Raw genomic sequence first — 21797 nt, 5'->3', positions numbered from 1 at the left:
AAATTATTTTTAGAGTAATAAGGAGGAGTACAGAGACACTTCATCAAAACTAAAACATTTGTCAATCTTTTTACCTACATGGTAAGTTACTTCTATTAGTAATTCAGGAAGCTAGTATATCGTTCACACTGGACTTCCCAATCTTTAGACTGTGTATACTTTAAATGAGAACACAAAGAGCTAATGCAAGAGATCCTTGAATCAATATGCACATATGTATTTTCTTGATCAATGAATCCTAAAAACATAACTACTATCATTTGGTGGTCTGAAATTAACTTTTGATGTTAAAATAGAGTTCTCATTTTTCCAGCTGGAAATTATGGGCTCTGTATAGTAAAAAATTTTAAGAAATATATACAGTAGTCCCCCATTATATGCAGCTGCAGTTTCATTTTCTGTGGTTTCAGTTACCTGCCGTCAACTGTGGTCCAAAAATAGGTGATTATAGTACAAGATATTCTGAGACAAAGAGAAAGAAACCACATTTATATTTATTAAAGTATATTATTATAACTGTTCCATTTTATTATCATTATTGATCTCTTACCTAATTTATAAATTAAACTTTATCATAGGTATGTATGTATAGGAAAAGATACAGCATGTGTATATGTATGTGTGTATCTAGATACAGATATAAATTAGATATGACAGATAAGTATAGATATAGATACAGGGTTTTGTACTACCCATGGTTTGAGACATCAACTGGACGCTTGGAAGATATCCACCATGTATAAGAGAGGACTACTGCACTACTCATTACAACTTATTGTTGAATAAATTATATACATTTTTGAAGAGCACATTAAGATTCAAAGTAAAATATCAGTACTCAGAAAATATAGATCTTATATGTTTTTAAAAAGTAAAGTATTTAATGTCTATATGCAAGAGAACATGATATCTAAAATCAAAGTCAAAGCATTATTTGACTTTGAGAAATAACACATTCAGCACTTGAAGAGTACATGGTATCCAGAACATACAGTCCAGTGAGTTAGTCCAATGTAATTGGGGAAATCACTAAATGACACTGATCTCATTTTCTTTAGAATAATGACAATCTCAACCTAAACTTTACACCTTATTTAAAAAATTAAAATGGAAGAATTAGTCTCAAATGTAACGTGCAAAACCATAAAATATAAAGTTATATTTTATATAAATAAAAGCCATAAAATATAAAGTTTTATGGTTTTACACATTACATTTAAGACTCCTCCATTTTAATTTTTCTTTCAAAAGAAAGAAAATGTAAGAAAAAAATCATAATCTGGGATTAGTCAAAGAAGTTTTAAACATGTCAGCAAAACCATAGTACATAAAAGACAAATTAATCAACTGGGCTTCGTCAAAATAAAAAACTAAAACTGAAGCCAATTTTATAAATGAAAAGGTAAAGAATGACCTATTAGCAATACACTTAGCATTATACCGCAGCAATAAATATTTCAGATAATATATGGCCATATATATAATATAGATCTGATAAATTTGTGAGGATATATAAAAATAGTTTTCTTTTTGACTCACTTCTAAGCATGCTACCAGCCTAGGGTTTACCTGTCACTTCTTCATTTAATAAAAGTTAATTATCAACACTTACCAGCAGCTTCAAGAACCAGCTGTAGTCTGGCTTTGGCCTGTTCAGCTGGTGGCTAAAAAAGAAGAAGAAAAAAAAAATCAACCATACAAGACATTTACACGTCAGTTTTGATAGATGTAGTTTTAAATGAATGCATTTGTTTGCAAATATTAGGAAATTTAAAGAGCTTTAACATAATTTGTATTAAAATCCATCACATCTTGCATTTGTCTATATGATGCAAGAATGATAAGCTGCTTTCAATTTTTTTTCCTGGAAAAAGTTTTGCTTACTATCCAACATTGTACCAATTGCAATAACATGATTAACTGAAATTTAATAACAAGGCAAAGCACACACATTTAAGAACATATTCTTACATTGTGTTATTTCTTTGCACATAGAAACAGGCAAGCAATCTATGAGAATTTAAACAGCAACCTTTAAGTTCAATATTTCAGGCAAGTCAGACTCTAAAACCAATTTTTAGCTTTCCTAACTGGAATTTAAAGGAACAACTGTGATGAAGATAGGATACAATTTGGCTTATATGCTTCCAGCTCCTATGAACTCTCCTAAAATTGTTTTTTTCAGTGAACCTTGATTCAATACAGTTGATAACAATGAAACTAAACTAATTTCCAGCCGGGCTCAGTGGCTGACGCCTGTAATCCCAGCACTTTGGGAGGCCGAGGCGGGTGGATCACGAGGTCAAGAGATAGAGACCATCCTGGCCAACATGGTGAAATCCTGTCTCTATGAAAAATACAAAAATTAGCTGGGCATGGTGGCAGGCACCTAAAGTCCCAGCTACTCGGGAGGCTGGGGCAGGAGAATTGCTTGAACCTGGGAGGTTGCAGTGAGCCAAGATCGCGCCGCTGCACTCCAGCCTGGCAATAGAGTGAGACTTCATTATTAAAAAAAGAAAGAAAAGAAAAAGAAACTAAACTAATTTCCTACCAGTGACTGCACTCTGAGATTTTCGGATAACATATTAAACAACAAATTATGTCATGAATTATGTCAAGACTATGACTTTTTACTAAAGACCTGTTTTAAAAAAACAGTTGTCCATACTTGAGACTTCAATCCTTATATTTATAAAGTGGTCTGCAATAAACAAAATAACCCCATTTTTATATATGCATATCACTTCAAAATTAATAATTTATGTGATACACTAGAATATTTTGCTATTTGTAAAAAGAAACCCAGCTTGCATAAAATAAATAACTGGATATAGAAAGACGATGTTGTGCTCAGAAAAGTTTAAGAATTCGAATGATCCTTCTGAAAAACCTATAGGAAACAAGATTGAAGAGTGGTAGATGAGACAAGTGAGGAGACTGGGAGAACCTTTTATATCACAGAACAGGGATTAAGAGACTACAGACCTGGACCAGTGGCCTGGTTTCATAAATAAGTTTTACTGGGACATAGGCCATGCCATTTATTTACATAGTGCCTACTGGCTTTTGCGATCAACTCACCAATAGGAGTTCATTATTTGTAGCAGGAATCTTAGGACTAACAAAGTCTAAAGTATCTATCTGGACCTTAAAAAAAAAGTGTGTCAACCCCTGCCATGGAAGATGAAGAGACTTAGAAAAACTTTAAACAAAGGGGTGATGTGATCATATCTGCACTTTGATACATCACATTAGCAATATTTTTGAGGATGAATTGAAAGGAACGTGTCTAGAGGCAAGGAGCTCAGTTAGGTGGCAATTAATGAATTTTAGGTGAGAGGAGGGCCTGAGCTGAAAGAATAGCAGAAAGGTCAAACAGGACAACACAGATTTGAGAAATATTTAATTGGTAAAACAAAAGGACTAATTGGTTATTAGAGAAGGAGGAGATGACAAGCAATAAAGAATACTTTATGTCGTATGTTTAAGGGAAAATGTATGTAACCATGCTTTATAAAGTTATAAAGTATTGGAAATATGTGACATCAAATTAAAATATCAAAGCAAAATATCAGAAGACTGTGATATCTACTGAATATAAAAGTCATAAACTAAAATGTCTACAAGTATCAAGCCATTAATGCACACATTTATGATGATAAATGGCAAATGACATTTGACATTACTATCAGAAAGCACAGGGAAGTATGGAGAACTCTGAAGCACATGCCCCAACTAAAAGAAGCAGCTGATACCCAGCACCAACTGATTGTGGTCACGCAGAAATGCAAGCCCACGGTTATGAAATATTTTACTTTTTCACAAGCATTTAAGTCACCATGAAAACCAGTACAGAATGTGGTAAATACAGTACTTTTATGGGCCAGATTCAAGCAGATCCTAAGCAAGTGAAGAATTAGGAAGCATACACGTTAGAGTGTCCTTGTAAGTAGTGTCTTTCGATAGAAAAATCCTAGACATATTACTGGTTAAGATATTTCATGAGCAAAATTTTTTTTTTTACCAATTAAGAAATATTTAAGACATAGAAAATATATACATAATCATGTATACCCAACATTCCATAAAATATTAGTAGCAATACTGCCAAAGTCTTCTAGCCCATGAAATCTCCCTCCCTGGAAGATTTCTTCAACTCCATATCTATAACTATTATCTTGAAGATATAGTCACTACCATTCCTAAGGAAAGCTTCTTTTTTCTTTTTTGTAAGAGATAGGGTCTCCCTCTGTTGCCTAGGCTAACATGCAGTAGTGTGATCATGGCTCACTGCAGTGTTGAACTCCTGGGCCCAAGTAATCTTCCTGCCTCAGTTCCCTGAGTAGCTAGGACTACAGGTGTGCACCACCACACCTAGCTCCTTTTTTCTGTTGTTTCATAGAGTTGGTGTCTCACCATGTTGCCCAGGCTGGTCTCAAACTCCTGGCCTCAAGCAATCCTCCCACCTTGGCCTCCCAAAGAGCTGGGACTACAGATGTGAGCCACTATGCCCAGCTAGGAAAGTCTTGATGGCTAATGTTTATAATAAATATACCCATTAAGATATATTTATTTTTCACTAATAATTCCAACAATTTATAATACAGGATTCATATTTCAAAGACAAAGAAAACCAGGAAATAACAGCAGTTTAGTAACTTGCCTCTACTTGCAAATGATGAACTAAAACTAAGACTCTGACTCCAAATCTCAGGATCATTCTAACTAAACCACTAGAATACTCAGGAAATAAAATCAATTAATGCACATATATATAAATGCATATAGAGTTTTGATTCCGTTTAAAAAAAAAATTGTCCAAAATAATATACTTGACCCAGTAAATTAAATTTGATTGTATGGCCGGGCACGGTGGCTCAAGCCTGTAATCCCAGCACTTTGGGAGGCCGAGACAGGCGGATCACGAGGTCAGGAGATCGAGACCATCCTGGCTAACACAGTGAAACCCTGTCTCTACTAAAAATACAAAAAAAAAAACTAGCCGGGTGAGGTGGCGGGCGCCTGTAGTCCCAGCTACTCGGGAGGTTGAGGCAGGAGAATGGAGGGAACCCGGGAGGCGGAGCTTGCAGTGAGCCGCAATCGTGCCACTGCACTCCAGCCTGGGCAACAGAGCAAGACTTAGTCTCAAAAAAAAAAAAAAAAAAAAAAAAAAAAGAGATCATTCTATAAAAAAGACACCTGAACTTGTATGTTTATTGCAGCGCTATTTACAATATCAAAGTCATGAAACCAACCTAAGTGCCCACTTATAGTTGACTGGATAAAGAAAATGTGGTATATGTACACTATGGACTACTATGCGGCCATAAAAAAAGAACCAAATCATGTCCTTTGCAGCAACCTGGATGAAGCTGTAGGCCATTGCCTTAAGTGAACTAACATGGAAACAGAAAGTCAAATATCACATGTTCTCAGTTATAAGTGAAAGCCAAGCTACACAAATGGTAAACATGGACATAAAGATAGAGAAAACAGGCTCCAGAGACTCCAAAAGAGAGGAGGTTGGGAGGGGAGTGAGGGGTGAAAAGTTACCTATTGGGTACAATGTCCAATATATGGATCATGGTACACTAGAAGCCCGACCCCACCATTACACATGTAATAAACATGTAACAAAAAAGCACATGTATCTCCAGATTCCAAAAGAAAAAGTAAAGTAAAATAAAATAAAATAAGATAATTAAAAAAAAACACACAAAAACTTCTAAGATTAACCAAATGATAGGTTAGTCTCATAATGGCTTGTGGAGATGACCATTCTCAATGTCTAGAGTTTTTCCTGACTCTGGATTTATTCTTATCCCTTGAGTTCCTTATAAATTACTGCATGTCTAGATTCTCAAAATACTGCCAAAGCATACATTCACAACCAGCATAATCCTTTGAGCCACCCATGAGTATATATTAATGATAAGAGAGAAGCCTATCCTTATATAAACTAGTTTTACATACTAAACTATTGAAACCATTTGTTTATCTTTCTCACTTCTATTTGTATTAAGCTCCCTAAACCCCTGGCCACCACTATGGAAATTCTAAAAGTTGATGAAGTTAAAGTCATTCCATCTGCCAACAACACTTTTGAGGTTAACGAGAGAAAAGTAGAAAGTCTGAAAGAAAAGACTGTGACTGAGCTAAAAAGAACTCAAACTTGGAAATAAATTAGATGTGCAATGTTTCAAAAAATCAAAATTAAGATATGGTAACAAAGAAAATTAAATTAAAAATATCTAAAAAGTATAAATGGATTGTTTGTAACACAGAGGATAAATGCTTGAGGGGATGGATATCCCATTTACCTTGATGTGATTATTAAGCATTGCATGCCTATATTAAAACATTTCACATACTTCATAAATATATACACTTACTATGTAATCACAAAAATTCAAATTTTTTTTTTTTTAAATAAGAGAAATAACATTTGGGGTGGGTGTGGTGACTCACGACTGTAATCCCAGCATTTTGGGAGGCCGAGGCAGGAGGATTGCTTGAAGCCAGGAGTTCAAGATCAGCCTGGGCAATAAAGCAAGATCCTGTCTCTAAACAAGAAAACAATTAGCCATTAGTTGCACTACAGGTATAAGCCTGTAGTCCCAGGTACTTGGGAGGCAGAGGCAGGAGGATTATTTGAGCCCAGGAGTTTGAGGTTCCAGTGGGCTATGATTGTGCACTGCACTCCTGCTTCCAGACAGAGTAAGACTCCATCTCAAGAAAAAAAAAAAAAAATTAAGATCAGATTTAAGATTAGATTTAGACTTTTTGATATTGTCCTCAATTCCATATTATTATGTTTTCTTTATACAAAAAGAATATAAAATAACCTTTAAACTACTTATAAGACAGTAATTGGAATTTCCTGTTTGAAGCGAATGTACAAGAATGTACAGTTGAAATAACTTCACATCTCATAGGGAAATGGTGCTAGAGTACTACTGGGCCCTTTACAGTCTTGTCATTACATTCAATCATCTGAAATTTATTACTTTCATTTGTTCAAAAAGTTTTATAAACTATGTCTTCTATTTAAGGTACTGTGTTACAAGTTGAGAATAAAAAGATGAAAAGATACAGTTCCTGACTTCAAGGATCTTACAGTATAATGAGAGACAGAGTCAAAATAACAATGTAAAGAAAGATACACTATTTACTAAAATGTCTACATTGTGCCAAGCACATGTGTTACTCCTATCTTTTCCTAAAACATTTTCAGACAGCTTTATCGAGGTATAATTGAACTACAATAAAGTGTATATATTTAATATATCTGGCCTTTAAATTCAGCACACAATTAGTTTGAAACTTATCCATATTATTATGTCTATCAACAATTCATTTTGTTTTATTGCTGGGTAGTATTCCACTGTAAGGATATACCATAATTTCTTTATGCATTCACCTATCAATAAATGTTCAAAATATTTCCAATTTTTGCTATTATAAAAGGGGCTATGAACATTCAGGTACACATCTTTGTATAAATATGTGCTTTCATATCTCTTGGGTAAATATCTAGAATTGAAATGGCTAAGTCATATGGTAAATATATGTTTAACTTTTTAAGAAACTACCAAGTTATTCCAAAGTGTTTTTACTTTCCCACCAGTAGGGCATGAGAGTTACAGTTGCTCTACATCCCAGCCATCACTTGGCAGAGTCAGTCTTCTCAATTTCAAAATTCTAGTAGGTGTGTGGTGGTGTCTCATTGTGGTCTATATTTTCTTAATGAATAATGGTGTTGAGCATCTTTTCATGTACGGATTATCCATATATCTTCCTTGGTAAAATGGATGTTCAAATCTTTTGCCAATTTTTATTAGATTGTTTTCTCAAAATTGAGTTTCCAGAGTTCTTTAATAAAAGTAATTTATTTCACATACAGTTTGCAAATTTTATATGTAAAGTCCAATTGGACTTCTGAAGAAATCCCATCCATCAATTTCTTCTTCTCCTACTTCTTTCTTCTCCTTCGCCTTCTTTTTCTTTTTTAAGAGACAGGGTCTTGCTCTGTCATCCAGGCTGGAATGCAATGGCAGGACTGTAGCTCATTGCAGCTTCAAACTCCTAGGCTCCAGGAATCTGCCTGCCGTGGTCTCCCAAGGTGATGGGATAAGCCACCATACTCTGACATGAGCCACCATACTCTGCCAATTTCCTCTTTTAGGAATCAGGCTTTTTTGGTGGTATATTTAAGAAATCTTTACCTAATCTGAAGTCACAAAGATTTCTCTTGTATTTATACCTAGAAGTTTTATAGTTCTGTTTTACATTTAATTCTATGAAGACTTTCAATTAATTTTTTAAATACAGTGCAAGATATGCACTTAAACCCCTTTTTATTTGGGTACTATATATGGCTATCAAATTGTTCCAGCATCATCTGTGGAAAAGACTATCTTTTCTTTACTCAACTGACTTTGCATTTTTCTCAAAAATCAATTTACCATATCTATATACACATATATGATAAGTCTCTTTCTAGACTCTAGATTCTGATCCATTGATCTGTTTGTCAATAGTGATGCCAAGACCCTACTGTCTTCATTATTATGGCTTGGTATTAATTCTTGAAATCAGATAGAGTAACTCCTCTAACTTTCTTTTTCAATGCAGTTTTGGCTCTTCTAGCTCCTTCGCATTCCCAATTTTTAGAATAAAGTTGTCCTTTTTTTTTTTTTATTTAAAGCCCTGCTGGGAGGATGCATGGGATTGAACCAACTCTACATAGCAATTTGGGGAGAACTGACATCTTAACATTACTAAGTTTTAGCCTGGTATATATTTTTCCACTATTTTTACCTGCTAATGTCCTTATATACTTAAAGTGTACTTTTTTAAGTAAGCAGAATATAGTTGGATCTTGCTTTATTATACAATCTGAAAAACTGTGTTTTATAATTGGAATGTTTAGACCAACATACACTTACTGTAATTATTAATCTACCACACTGCAATTTACTTTTCTGCCTCCTCTTAGATTGGATTTTTTTTTTTTTTTTGAGACAGAATCTCGCTCTGTCACCCAGGCTGGAGTGCAGTAGTACAATCTTGGCTCACTGCAACCTTTGTCTCCTGGGTTCCAGTGATTCTCTGCCTCAGCCTCCCGAGTAGCGGGGACTACAGGTGCCCGACACCATGCCCGGCTAAGTTTTCTTTTTTTTGTATTTTTTAGTAGAGATGGGGTTTCACCATGTTGGCCAGGCTGGTCTTGAACTCCCAACCTCAGGTAATCCACCAGCCTCGGTCTCCCAAAGTGCTGGGATTGCATGCATGAGCCACTGCGCCTGGCCTAGATGGGGTATTTTATAATGCTATTTTATATTCCTTGTTGGCTTATTGGCTATAACTCTTCATTATACCATTTCTTCTATACTATCAAAACCTTACAATACTCCGTTCATTTCTCCCCTCCAAGCTTCCTCAGTATTATTGTTATTGTTGTCATATATTGCTATAAACTCCACAAAACATTGTTGTTGATGCTTTAAGAAGTTATCTTTTAAAGAGACATATTTATCCATGTGGTTAGCATTTCCTTCTCTATTCTCTCATGTCAACCCAGGTTTTCATCTGGTGTCATTTTCCTAATGCGAAAAAAGCACCCTGTGACATTTCTTGTGGTGAAGGTTATTTGGTGATGTTATTTCAGTTTTTGTGTGTCTTTTTAAAAATATTCATTTGGACTTCATTTTTGAAAGAAATTATCTCAAGTGACAGAATTCAAATTTTATAAAACTTTTCTTTTGGTATTTTAGTGATGTTACTTTACTGTCTGTGGTTTGCATTGTTTCCAATGAAAAATCTGCTTTCATACCTATTTGCATTCCTCTATGCATAATAATGAATATATATTTTTCTCTGCTTTTAAGATTTTCCTTCCCATAACTGGTTTTAAAAAGCATTTTGATTATGATATGACTTGATGTAATTTCATTCATCTTTTTTTTTGTTTGTTTTGAGATGGAGCCCTTGCTTTGTCGGCTAGGCTGGAGTGCAATGGCACTATTTCAGCTCACCACAACCTCAGCCTCCCGGGTTCAAGTAATTCTCCTGCTTCAGCCTTCCAAGTAGCGAGGATTACAGGTACATGCCATCATGTCCGGCTAATTTTTTTATATTTTGTAGAGATGGGGTTTTACTATGTTGGCCTGACCTCAAGTGATATACCCATGTTGGCCTCCAAACTGCTGGGATTAGAGACGTAAGCTACCATATCCAGCCTCATTCATCTTTTTTTGTGTGTTTGGGGTTCACTGAGTTTTTGAGTCTGTTGGTTTACAGTTTTTATCAAATTTGGAAAATTTTCAGTTATTATTCATTCTTCTCTTTTTCTGCTGCTTCCTTTCCTTTCCTTTGGCAACTCCAATTACATGCACATTGTATGGTGGGCTACCTAAAGTTGTACCACAACTCACAAATGCTCTTCTTTTTTAAGCCTTCTTTTTCTCTCTAGTTTCATTTTGGATAGTTCTTTTGCTATGTCTTTTGGCTCACTAATCCATTTTCTACAATGTATCATACCCTCTAATCTCATCCAGTGTATTTTTCATTTCAGCTGTATAGTCTTCATGTCTGGAATTTTTTTTTAAATGGTTTCCATGTCTCTACTTAGCATGTTCACTCTTTCTAGTATAGCTCTTTGATCAGGTGCAATACAGTTATAATAACTCTATTAATGATGTCCTTGTCTACTAAATCTATCACTGTGTCAATCCTGGGTCAGTTTCACCTGATTTTTCTCTTTAACATGTGGTGTATTTTCTTGCTTTCTCTTTAATATATATTTTCTTGCCTTTGGTCATTTTTGATAGGATGTCAGCCATTTCTTTGTGTCAGTGCCAGATATTTTTGTATTCCTATAACAGACTTGGAATTTTGTTCTAGGACACAGTTAAAGTACTTGGAAAGTAGCTTGATCCCTTCGCATCCTGCTTTGTTACGCAGGACCAGAACAGCTTTACCTCTGTAATTTCCCCCCACTATTAAGGGAAGACGGTTTTTAGTACTCTATTTAAACACCATGAAAGTTGTTGAGAACAGGAACCGTGCGTGAGTACCAGTTATTGTTCCCACTAATCATTTCAGGTGGTTATTTCCCAAGCTTCAGTTTCCTCTTATGCATGTACTGATTAGTAGTCTGCTACATACTCAAGGGGCACCCTGTGAAGATCTCCTGCAGCTCACTCCTCTCTGGTAACTTGTTCTGTGAATCACAGATGCTTTGGCCTCCCTGGTCTCACAGCTCCATCTTCTCAACTCAAGGAGACCAGTTGGCTCTGCCTGGGTTTCTCCTCTTTGTAGCATGATCTAGAAACTTTCTCTAGGCAGTAAGTTGAGGCAACCATAGGAATCACCTCATTTTTTTCCATCTCTCAGGAATCATCATACTTCATATTTGATGCTCACTGTCTCGAGAGCTGTTTTTTCAAATATTTTGTCCAAGTTTTTAGTTGTTTCAAGGAGAGTAAATCTGATCCTGGTTACTCCATTGTGACTGGAAGCTGCAGTCTATTATTTCTTTTAATACTAACAACAATCTTGTGAAACAAAATAAATAACTTGCTGAAAGTCACATAGCCATGCATGTTAATAAAAATATATTATCTCTATGCATTAGTCTGTTTTCACACAGCTGATAAGGACAAACTCGAAACTGGGAACAGAAAGAGGTTTAATTGGACTTATGGCTCCACATGGCTAGGGAGGCCTCAGAATCATGCTGGGAAGTGAAAGCCATTTCTTACACGGTGGTGGCAAGAGAAAAATGAGGAGAAAGCAAAAGTGGAAACCCCTGATAAACCCATCAGATCTTGTGAGACTTATTCACTATCACGAGAATAGCACAGGAAAGACTGGCCTCCATGATTTGATTACCTCCCCCGGGGTCCCTCCCACAACATGTGGGAATTCTGGGAGATACAATTCAAGTTGAGATTTGGTGGAGACACAGCCAAACCATATCATTCTGCCCTGGCCCCTCCAAATGTCATGTCCTCACATTTCAAAACCAACCATGCCTTCCCAATAGTACCCCAAAATCTTAACTCATTTCAGCATTAACCCAAAAGTCCACAGTCCAAAGTCTCATCTGAGACAAAGCAAGTTCCTTCCACCTATGAGCCTGTAAAATCAAAAGCAAGCCAGTTACTTCCTAGATACAATGTGGATACAGGTATTGGGTAAATACAGCCATTCCAAATGGGAGACAACTGGCCAAAAGAAAGAGGTTACAGGGCCCATGCAAGTCCGAAATCCAACGGGGCAGTCAAACTTTAAAGTTTCAAAATTATCTCCTTTGACTCCCGGTCTCACATTCAGATTACGCTGATGCAAGAGGTGGGTTTCCATGGTCTTGGGCAGCTCCACCCGTGATTTTGCCTGGTATAGCCTCCCTCCCGGCTGCTTTCATGGGCTAGCATTGAGTGTCTATGGCTTTTCCAGGTGCACGGTTCAAGCTGTCGGTGGACCTATGATTCTGGGGCCTGGAGGATGGTGGCCTTCTTCTTACAGATCTACTAGGCAGCACCCCACTAGGGACTCTGTGTGGGGGCTCCACCCCACATTTCCCTTCTGCACTGTCCTAGCAGAGGTTCTCCACAAGGGCCCTGCTCCTGCAGCAAACTTTTGCCTGGGCATCCAGGCATTTCCATACATCTTCTGAAATCTAGGCGGAGATTCCCAAACCTCAATTCCTGACTTCTGTGCACCCACAGGCTTAATACCACATGGAAGCTGCCAGGGCTTGGGGCTTCCACCCTCTGAAGTCATAGCCTGAGCTGTACATTGGCTCTTTTCAGCCATGGCTGGAGTGGCTGGGACACAGGGCACCAAGTCCCTAGGCTGCGCACAGCACAGGGATCTGGGCCTGTCCCATGAAACCACTTTTTCCTCCTGGCCCTCTAGGCCTGTGATGGGAGGGGCTGCCATGAAGGTCTCTAACATGGCCTGGAGACATTTTCCCCACGTCTTGGGGATTAACATTAGGCTCCTTGCTACTTATGTAAATTTCTGTAGCCAGCTTGAATTTCTGCCCAGAGAATGTTTTTTTTCTATTGCATAGTCAGGCTGCAAATTTTCTGAACTTTTTTCATGCTGTTTCTCTTTTTAAACTGAATGCCTTTAACAATACCCAAGTAACCTCTTGAATACTTTGTTGCTTAGAAATTTCTTCCACCAGATACCCTAAATCATCCACAAATTTCTACGGTGGGGGCAAAACGCCGCCAGTCTCTCTGCTAAAACGTAACAAGAGTCACCGTTGCTCCGGTTCCCAACAAGTTCCTCATCTCCATCTGTGACCACCTCAGCCTGGATTGTATTGTCCATATTGCTATCAGCATTTTGGCCATTCAACAAGTCTCTAGGGAGTTCCAAACATTCCCACATTTTCCTCCACAGGAGGGTACTGTTCCAGTCTCTGCCTGTTACCCAGTTCCAAAGTCATTTCCACATTTTCACGTATCTTTTCAGCAACGTCCCATTCTACTGATACCAATGTACTGTATTAGTCCGTTTTCAAGCCGCTAATAAAGACGTGCCCAAAACTGGGAACAGAAAGAGGTTTAATTGGTCTTACAGCTCCACATGGCTGGGGAGGCCTCAAAATCATGGTGGGAGGCAAAAGGCATTTCTTGTCTTTTTTTTTTTGAGATGGAGTCTTGCTCTGTCACCCAGGCTAGAGTGCAGTGGTGTGATCTCAGCTCACTGCAACCTCCACCTCCTAGGTTCAAGCGATTCTCCTGCCTCAACCTCCTGAGTAGCTAGGATTACAGGTACATGCCATCACGCCCAGCCAATTTTTGTATTTTTAGTAGAGCCAGGGTTTCACCATGTTGGTCAGGCTGGCCTTGAACTCCTGATCTTGTGATTCGCCCGCCTCGGCCTCCCAAAGTGCTGGAATTACAGGTATGAGCCACCATGCCTGGCCAGGCAGCAGCAAGAGAAAAATGAGGAGGAAGCAAAAGCAGAAACCCCTGATAAATCCATCAGATCTTGTGAGACTTATTCACTATCACAAGAATAGCACATGAAAGACCAGCCCCATGATTCAATTACCTCCCCCTGGGTCCCTCCCACAACATGTGGGAATTCTGGGAGATACAATTCAAGTTGAGATTTGGTGGGGACACAGCCAAACCGTATCACTCTACATATAAATCTATATGTTGCCTTTGTCTCCATAACTTCCTGTTCCTAGCTAATGAGTGTTTTTTCAAAGTTCATCTACATATAAATCTATATGTTGCCTTTGTCTCCATAACTTCCTGTTCCTAGCTAATGAGTGTTTTTTCAAAGTTCAGCTCAAGTAACATCACTTCCAGAAAATCTCATCAGTTTTAGCTTATTTTCTCCCTAACTCTCTTCCTGATGATTACAATTTCCAGCTCTGTGTTCCTGTAATGCCCTGGGGAAACATGTATCAGCACACTTACCATTTTCAGTTTAATTAATCGTTCTGTTGTCTGTCTTTTCTACCAGGCTATGAGCTTTTCGAAAGTAACCACTATCTTATATCTCTGTATCATTAGCACCTTGGAGAGTGCCTGAAATACAGCTGGTGATCAGTAAGTATATATTTGAAATAAACTTCCTTGTAAATTTTAAAATACTCCTTAGTGTCATACATAATTTACTTCTGAATTATCAATTTCACTGAAATCTATCTCTTAGGAAGGATTTATCCAATTCAAAGAGCTGGATGTTTGAGGGAATGATAATAGTGTAAGAGAAATTACATGTGGTAATAATAAACCAAGTAATCTACATTATAAATAATAAGTTAATTAACCAAACTATTTGGTAATACAATGGCAATTCTTAAAGTGATCTCATGAGCTCCAAATGCACATAAGTGATAACTTCTATGTGCCATATATTTCCCAGACAACATGACAGATATTCCTGAAATAGAACATTAGCTGCCTGAAAAATATTAGTATCATTTTTGAAAAAATCTAATAGTTATTTATTGTATGCTTTTAATGTTCCAGATCCCATAGTAAACATTTTACATACCTCATTTAACAAAATTCTCACAACATTCCTAACAAGGCGGGCATTCTTAATGCTATCTTTTAGAGGAAGAATAAATTACCAAAAATGACAAAGCTGACAAGGTGGCAGAACTTGAATTTTAATTCAGATCACAAAACCTAAGCCTTAACAACACTACACTGCTTACAACAGCTTGAGATCCATTTGCTCATTAACTTTCACAGGGAAAAAAGATAAATCTAATCATTTTTAATTGCCAGAAAATACTATGCAGAGTTAAAACTAAATTCCCTTTAGTCTTTGGATGCTACCATTAATGACCTTAAAAGTTGTAAGCACCATCTAAAAAGCTAATTTTAATCATGCTTTGTCAGATGTACAACTTCAAAAAATGCTAAACATATTTGCAGTATAGGTACTGTGCAGTTTCCTTTAAAGTAAATGTAATCTCACTATGACAGAGACACATATCAACAGCTTATCATATTTCTAGCTACATTTCATTTTAACAGTTACTACAATTTTATCTCTTAGGATCAAGGTCTAAGCTAGAGATATTACAAATAGCTCAAAAGTAGATTTATCTTGCCTCTAGAACTTAGTACCAAGTTGGTTTAAATAAAAACCAAAAGAAGAAAAGAAAAAAACTCAAGAACATGTTTTCCATTCTTGATAGCAAATTCATCTTAAGAGTTTTATCAAACATTTTCTCTAAACAGTTTAAGGGGTTTGCAAAAAAAGAAAAAGCTATTTAATAGCTGTTTTTATTAAAAACCAGAGAAAGATGCCATTTTATATATGTATTTCATAGATGAGGATGCTAAACTATACAGGTGAAACTGAGCCAAAGATTACAACATCCTTGAGGACTTGTTTGAGAGCCCATATTCATGATCCGATACTATTATCTGCTCAGTGATACTGCTTGTATACTACAAAAATACATAGCCATACAAAAGCCTCAGGGTCTAATGTATTAAGAGCTGACTTAAAACTTTAGAATAATAATTCAATCTACCACAGATTTTGTACAGATTAAATGTAATCCTTCTCCATGTAACCATCATAAAATGAAAACTCAGTAAAGCATTAGCTATTAAATTATTTCAGATTTTTGGAGAGACGTGCTTCATGAGGGTATAATGAAGGTAAGATTTTTACATCAAGGCTACCTGTTTAGCTAGGAGAATCAATAGCATAGCTACTAAGTAAGGTTCAGCCAGGATGAGATAGGTTTTAGAACACAGGAAGGACTTAACATAATGGAGGTATCTTGTTTAGGTCAAAATTGACCCCCATGGACAGATTCAGTGCTAATAATATGTTAGAAACACAGAAAGGGAAACTAATAATTATTCTACCACCTCTCCAACAATGCCTATTCTGGACAATTTGTACCCACTATGATCACAGATGTGCAGGAACTCATCATCATTCCCCTATTATGTTTGTAAAGAGATGGAAGCTCAGCATTAAGAAGCAAGGGCCATGTGCCCACATAGCGTTTCAGAGCAGCTCTCAGATTGGCAGTTCTCCCTGTCCTGTTACTTAGTTTGACTCTCTTACCCCATGCTTTATACAAAGATTAAAATGCTGATGTGGGATTGGGGACAGAAAAAAGGGATCACAAGAGACTGATTTTAGTTGGAAGTCCAGATGATGCATGTCTTCATGATAGCAAGTACTTCTGCAGCCCCACTCAGGAGGAAGGAGGTGGAATGAGCATGTGGAAAGAGGATGTGGAATGTCTTCGCTCTCTGCGTGGGAAGCGGGACACTCCTACAACTTCCTGCAGATCTTTCTCACATGGCAGAGGACCTGTTCTTTATTAAGAGCAGTATTGGTGAGGCCAGGGAGCCTATTTAGACACAGGATCATAAATGAGGTTCTTCTTACCTTACTTTGTCTTGGGTCCTATCTATGCCAGAATAACTCAGGCACAGAAGGCAAATCTCCCCCAACCTCTTATCATGGCTCTGCCGGGTTCAATTATTTCATCTAACAAGACTGTGAGCATCCTGTGTCAAGGGCCATCAGAAACTGAAACACATAGGATATGCAAAGTGGAAAGCCCTGAGCTCTCCAACAGAAATAAATGAGTACTGGAAGATGAACAAAAGCAATATCACAGAGATGCTGCCAGACAGGTCAGGGCTGTACCACTGTTACTGTTGAAGCAGAGACCACTAATCTGAGTGAAGCACTGAAGCTGGTGATGACCACAGCTTATGACAACCCCTTTTTCTCAATCATGCCAAGCAGTGAGGTGGCATCAGGAGAGAATATGAAGTTGCAATGTTTCTCAAAATTTGAATTTGGTTTGTTTATTCTCACCAAAGAAGATGGATTTCACACCACCAAGAACCAAAGCTCCACATCCCAGGGCAATGAACACAAGGCTGACTTCCTCATGAACCATGTCACCTCCACATGGGCAGGGACCTACAGATGCTTCAGTGCCATTAGCAATGACCCCAATGTGTGGTCTCACCCCAGTGACCCTCTGGAGCTGGAGGTCAAAGAATTTCCTGGCAATCCCACAGAGCCCAGCGATTTAATTGCCCTACCTCACAACCAAAACCTCCCAGAGGAACCCCAGAACATTATGATTGGCCTCCCCACCTCACCCTGATCTTCATCCTCCACCACTGCAAAACCAAAAACAATGCTGTCAGGAAAGAAAGGCAGCCAGGCGCTGGACCAATGGATGGACAGGCCTCTGAAGCTGTAGGACCACAGGGTGTACCTGTTCCCAGCTGACCTGCAGTGCCCTTACCCAGAGGACAACTGTAGCATCTTCCTCATTGCCCAGGCAGGCACAGACAAGTGAGTAGGCAAAATCCGCCCTAAGGTAAGTGACGTGTCAGTGCAGAGCATATCATTCGGGCAGCAGGGCTTACAGTTTCGGATTAAATGAGTCCTCCTCCGGAATTGCTGCTTCTAAATCTCTGGCAGTCAGCCTGACTGAGTGGATGCTACTGTGTACTTGATCTAGAGGCCTCAAGAATAAAGTTCCAGAATCTCTACTATCATTACCCAATAACTCCCAAGACCCTTCCAAAGGTATCAAAAGAATGATATGGCAATTTTTCATAGATTCTAACTGTTCATCGATTAAACAAATTACTTTGGAAAAAAAAACAAAACACCAAATACACAGCTGTATTTATTATTTACAAATTATCTATGGCTCCAAGTGGCAGAATTGAGTAGTTGCAATAGAGATTACATGGCCCATAAAGCCTAAGTCTGGCCCTTCATAAAAACAGGCTGACCCACGATCTAGACTACTACTGACTCCAAATCTAGATCCTTTCTGCTTAGCCTTTCCATTCCATATACAGCTGATAAATTCTCTTCACAAAGCAATACTCCAACTTAGTTTTTACCTTAAAAAAATACCTCAATGACCCTCCGCTGCTTCCAGAATTAAGCATAGACTTATCACTTTAATTTTCAATGCTATCAATAATATCCCAAGCTTATTCTTTCACTGTAATTTTTAACCATTTTCACACTCATAGCCAACTTTTTAGCAATACATGGTCTTTCACTACTTCTCAACTGGGCCCTGCATTTTCCTCCCTCTGCTTTCACTCATGCCAAACCCTCTACTTAGAATTTCCTTCGTGTCCAGTCATTCTTAGTTATAAAACTGCTGAAATTCCACCATCTTTCTCTACGTCCACCTTGGTTGGTTGGATACAGTATGGTCTGCTTCGCAATTCACAGAATATTCAAAATCTTTATTAAAAATGCTACAGACTGCCACCTCTCTATTCTTTCAGAATGAGTACCCTCTCCATTTCTTTGTTTTCTTTATTTCTAGTTCTAGCTTTGGAGCCTCATTATTCAAACCAACTTTTAACAGAAGTTAAGGCTTAGATTTGGAAAGGAAACAGCATTATGTGAAAGTTAAGTAGATGAAGTAGAAAATTCTCTCCACTCTGTGGAATCAAAGTAGGCAAAGAGATAGGAAAAAACTTTGGCTATTTTAATGCAAGTTTAGAAGCAAACAGGAAATGGAAGAAACAACAGACAAACCACAGTGTATTTGTAATGGCTACCTATTATGCCACTAAGCAGAAATGTTTAAAAGTCCCCTGTTAGTGACTGGGCATGGTGGCTCACGACTGTAATACCAGCACTTTGGGGATCCGAGGCGGGTAAGTCACGAGGTTAGGAGATCAAGACCATCCTGGCCAACATGGTGAAACCCTGTCTCTACTAAAACAAACAAACACACACACACACACACACACACACACACACACACACACACACACACACTAGCTGGGTGTGGTGGCACGTGCCTGTAATCCCAGCTACTTAGGAAGCTGAGGCAGGAGAATCCCTTGAACCAGGGAGTCGGAGGTTGCAGTGAGCTGAGATCCACTGCACTCCAGCCTGGCAACACAGTGAGACTCCATCTTTAAAACAAAACAAAACAAAACAAAAACCCCGTTAGAAATTGAGACCTGTGTAAAATAGCTAAACCAAGAGATTCTCCCATAAAAGCAAGAAATTAAAGCTTTCAATATGCATCAGTTATTTATGACATTAGACCTCTACAAAATTTTAAAATATTTTCACACAAAACTAGTTATGTTTACTAATACTTTTAGACATGACATGGAGGGTAAAATGAAATTAGACTTAGTAACAGTTGTTTATACTTTAAAAAGTAAAGTTTAAATAATTTCAAAGGTTCCTAAATTTTTTCTAAAATGAAAAAATGTGTGGCAGCATAATAAAAATAAACTTCATATAGTTTTAAACCCTGTTTTAGTATCTTCTTTTATTTAGTATCTTTATAGCCTTCTTTTTTTGCTACCACAATTTTAAGTATCAGCACATTTTTTAGTCCATAAATATTAACATTTCAGGATGTTCTAGAAAACACCTTATTTTAAACAATTATATAAATACCTTTCCTGACCCTTTTAGGATTCAATTTAAAATAATACTTCCCACTTTTTAAATCCTTTTGTAGTGTTGCAATGGTTATTTGTAGGAAACTCATTCTCTGTGCTACTTTTCTTTCAACTTCTTTGTCTCCCTTTGTATGACTGCTGGAAAGGGAATGGTGTTCTACTGCAGCACCAATTACCTGGAACAGTCTACCTATTTCTCTCTTTGCTTTACAGACTTCACACAGATTTTTAATTCCCTTGAGAAAACCTTCTGTGTTTTTATTCCAAGTTATAATTTCTATCTTTGAATGCAGTTACTTTACTTTGCCTCTGATAGAGCTTTCAAATTCACTTTTTTGAAGCTTTGTCCTCACTCAATGAAAACTGATAAAAGTACTAGAATGTTTTTTACAGTATGCTTTGCCCGAAAAAACATATATTAAATATCCACCTGTCTGAACTGATGTGTTCAAAATATACACTAATATAGATTAACCAACTAAAAAAGATCAAATACATACTTTATTTCATGTTACTATAAATGTGTTACAAAAAATAATTTTATTTGAATAATTTACTGAGGGATTTTCTAGATGGAATATTTGCATAGAGGGCATGTTTCATAGTGATCACCAGTTTTATATGGTAGGAAAAAAGACAAAACACAAAAGATTAATTGGATGTCAGAAGAACTGCATTCTAGTATTGACTGAGGGCTTTGGTTTCCTTACTTACGCAAGTGTGCTCATCACAATGTTTCTAAAAACAGAAAAGTATCCCCAAAAGAAAAGTGGTTAAATAAATTATGGTCCAAATCCATGATGGAAGTAGCATAATAGTAAATTTTTTAAATGTAAAGACGTTTAATAACATGCAGAAATGCTAACATTACATTTTTAAAAAATTACCTATGTAAAATGATCCAGATTTGTAAAAAAAAAAAAAAAATTCAAAATAATATGCTTATGATAGAAAAATACATAGCAAAATGGTAATAATTTTTCTTTCTCTTTTTTATCCTTAATCCTATCTGTTTTCTAAGTCAAATTTGAATGGATGGACCAGGGAAAAATGGGTATTATGATAAAAGGAAAAAAATCTTTAAAAGATAAGGAAAATAGTAAATAAAAAATTTTGAAGTTTATAATTAAGTATAAAGTATGTTTATATCACACATTTTCATATATTTAAATTTGCTTTTAAAATTGCAAAAATAGTCTCCCTATTTAAGAAATATTTAAGTTTTGCCTGTAATCTAACTTTTGACACCCACTCCTGCTCCTACCATGAGGTTAAGGATTTATTTTGTTAAGAGGTGAAATTTATAATGAATAAATGTACTAGCTCTTTGCTCCAGGAGATCTAGAATCAATAACTGGCTCAAGTAATAAGTGAAAATGACATAGATGATCAAACACTGATGTTTTAGTCGACATTAGTATAGTCACAAAACCACTTCACAATTCATCATAACTAAAGATCTCTACTTCACGAAAGTCCAAAACTATGGGTGTTGTTAGTTATGATTAAAAAGTATTGGCAGAAAATTGATTGCTAATTTATGATGGTATATTTCTTCTAAAATTCTAATGTAGAGTCAAAGTAAGATAAATATATATAATGAATACATTATTTCTTGGGCTTTCATTCTAAAACAGAGATCCCTCTCTCTTTCTTGCTAGTCTCTTTGTGACTCCTCTTTGCTGACCTAAAAAATGACATAAATTAAGTTCTACTTTTATTTTATTTTATTTTTTTTTTTGAGACGGAGTCTTGCTCTGTCGCCCAGGCTGGAGTGCAGTGGCCGGATCTCAGCTCACTGCAAGCTCCGTCTCCCGGGTTCACGCCATTCTCCTGCCTCAGCCTCCC

At 37.0% G+C, this 21797-nt stretch overlaps 1 protein-coding gene across 1 annotated transcript in view; it reads right to left on the bottom strand.

The window, feature by feature from the left end:
• RSRC1 (arginine/serine-rich coiled-coil 1) overlaps positions 1-21797 on the bottom strand; it is a 411611-nt gene that overhangs the window by 180655 nt on the left and 209159 nt on the right. The window contains exon 6 of the mRNA XM_011959037.1: positions 1613-1664. Within this exon, the coding sequence (XP_011814427.1) occupies positions 1613-1664 (52 nt within the window). The remainder of the gene's footprint in view (positions 1-1612; positions 1665-21797) is intronic.

Source organism: Colobus angolensis, unplaced genomic scaffold (genome assembly GCF_000951035.1).
Source record: "Colobus angolensis palliatus isolate OR3802 unplaced genomic scaffold, Cang.pa_1.0 Scaffold48, whole genome shotgun sequence".
Taxonomy (NCBI): Eukaryota; Metazoa; Chordata; class Mammalia; order Primates; family Cercopithecidae; genus Colobus; species Colobus angolensis.
This window is presented reverse-complemented; position numbering and strand designations above follow the sequence as displayed.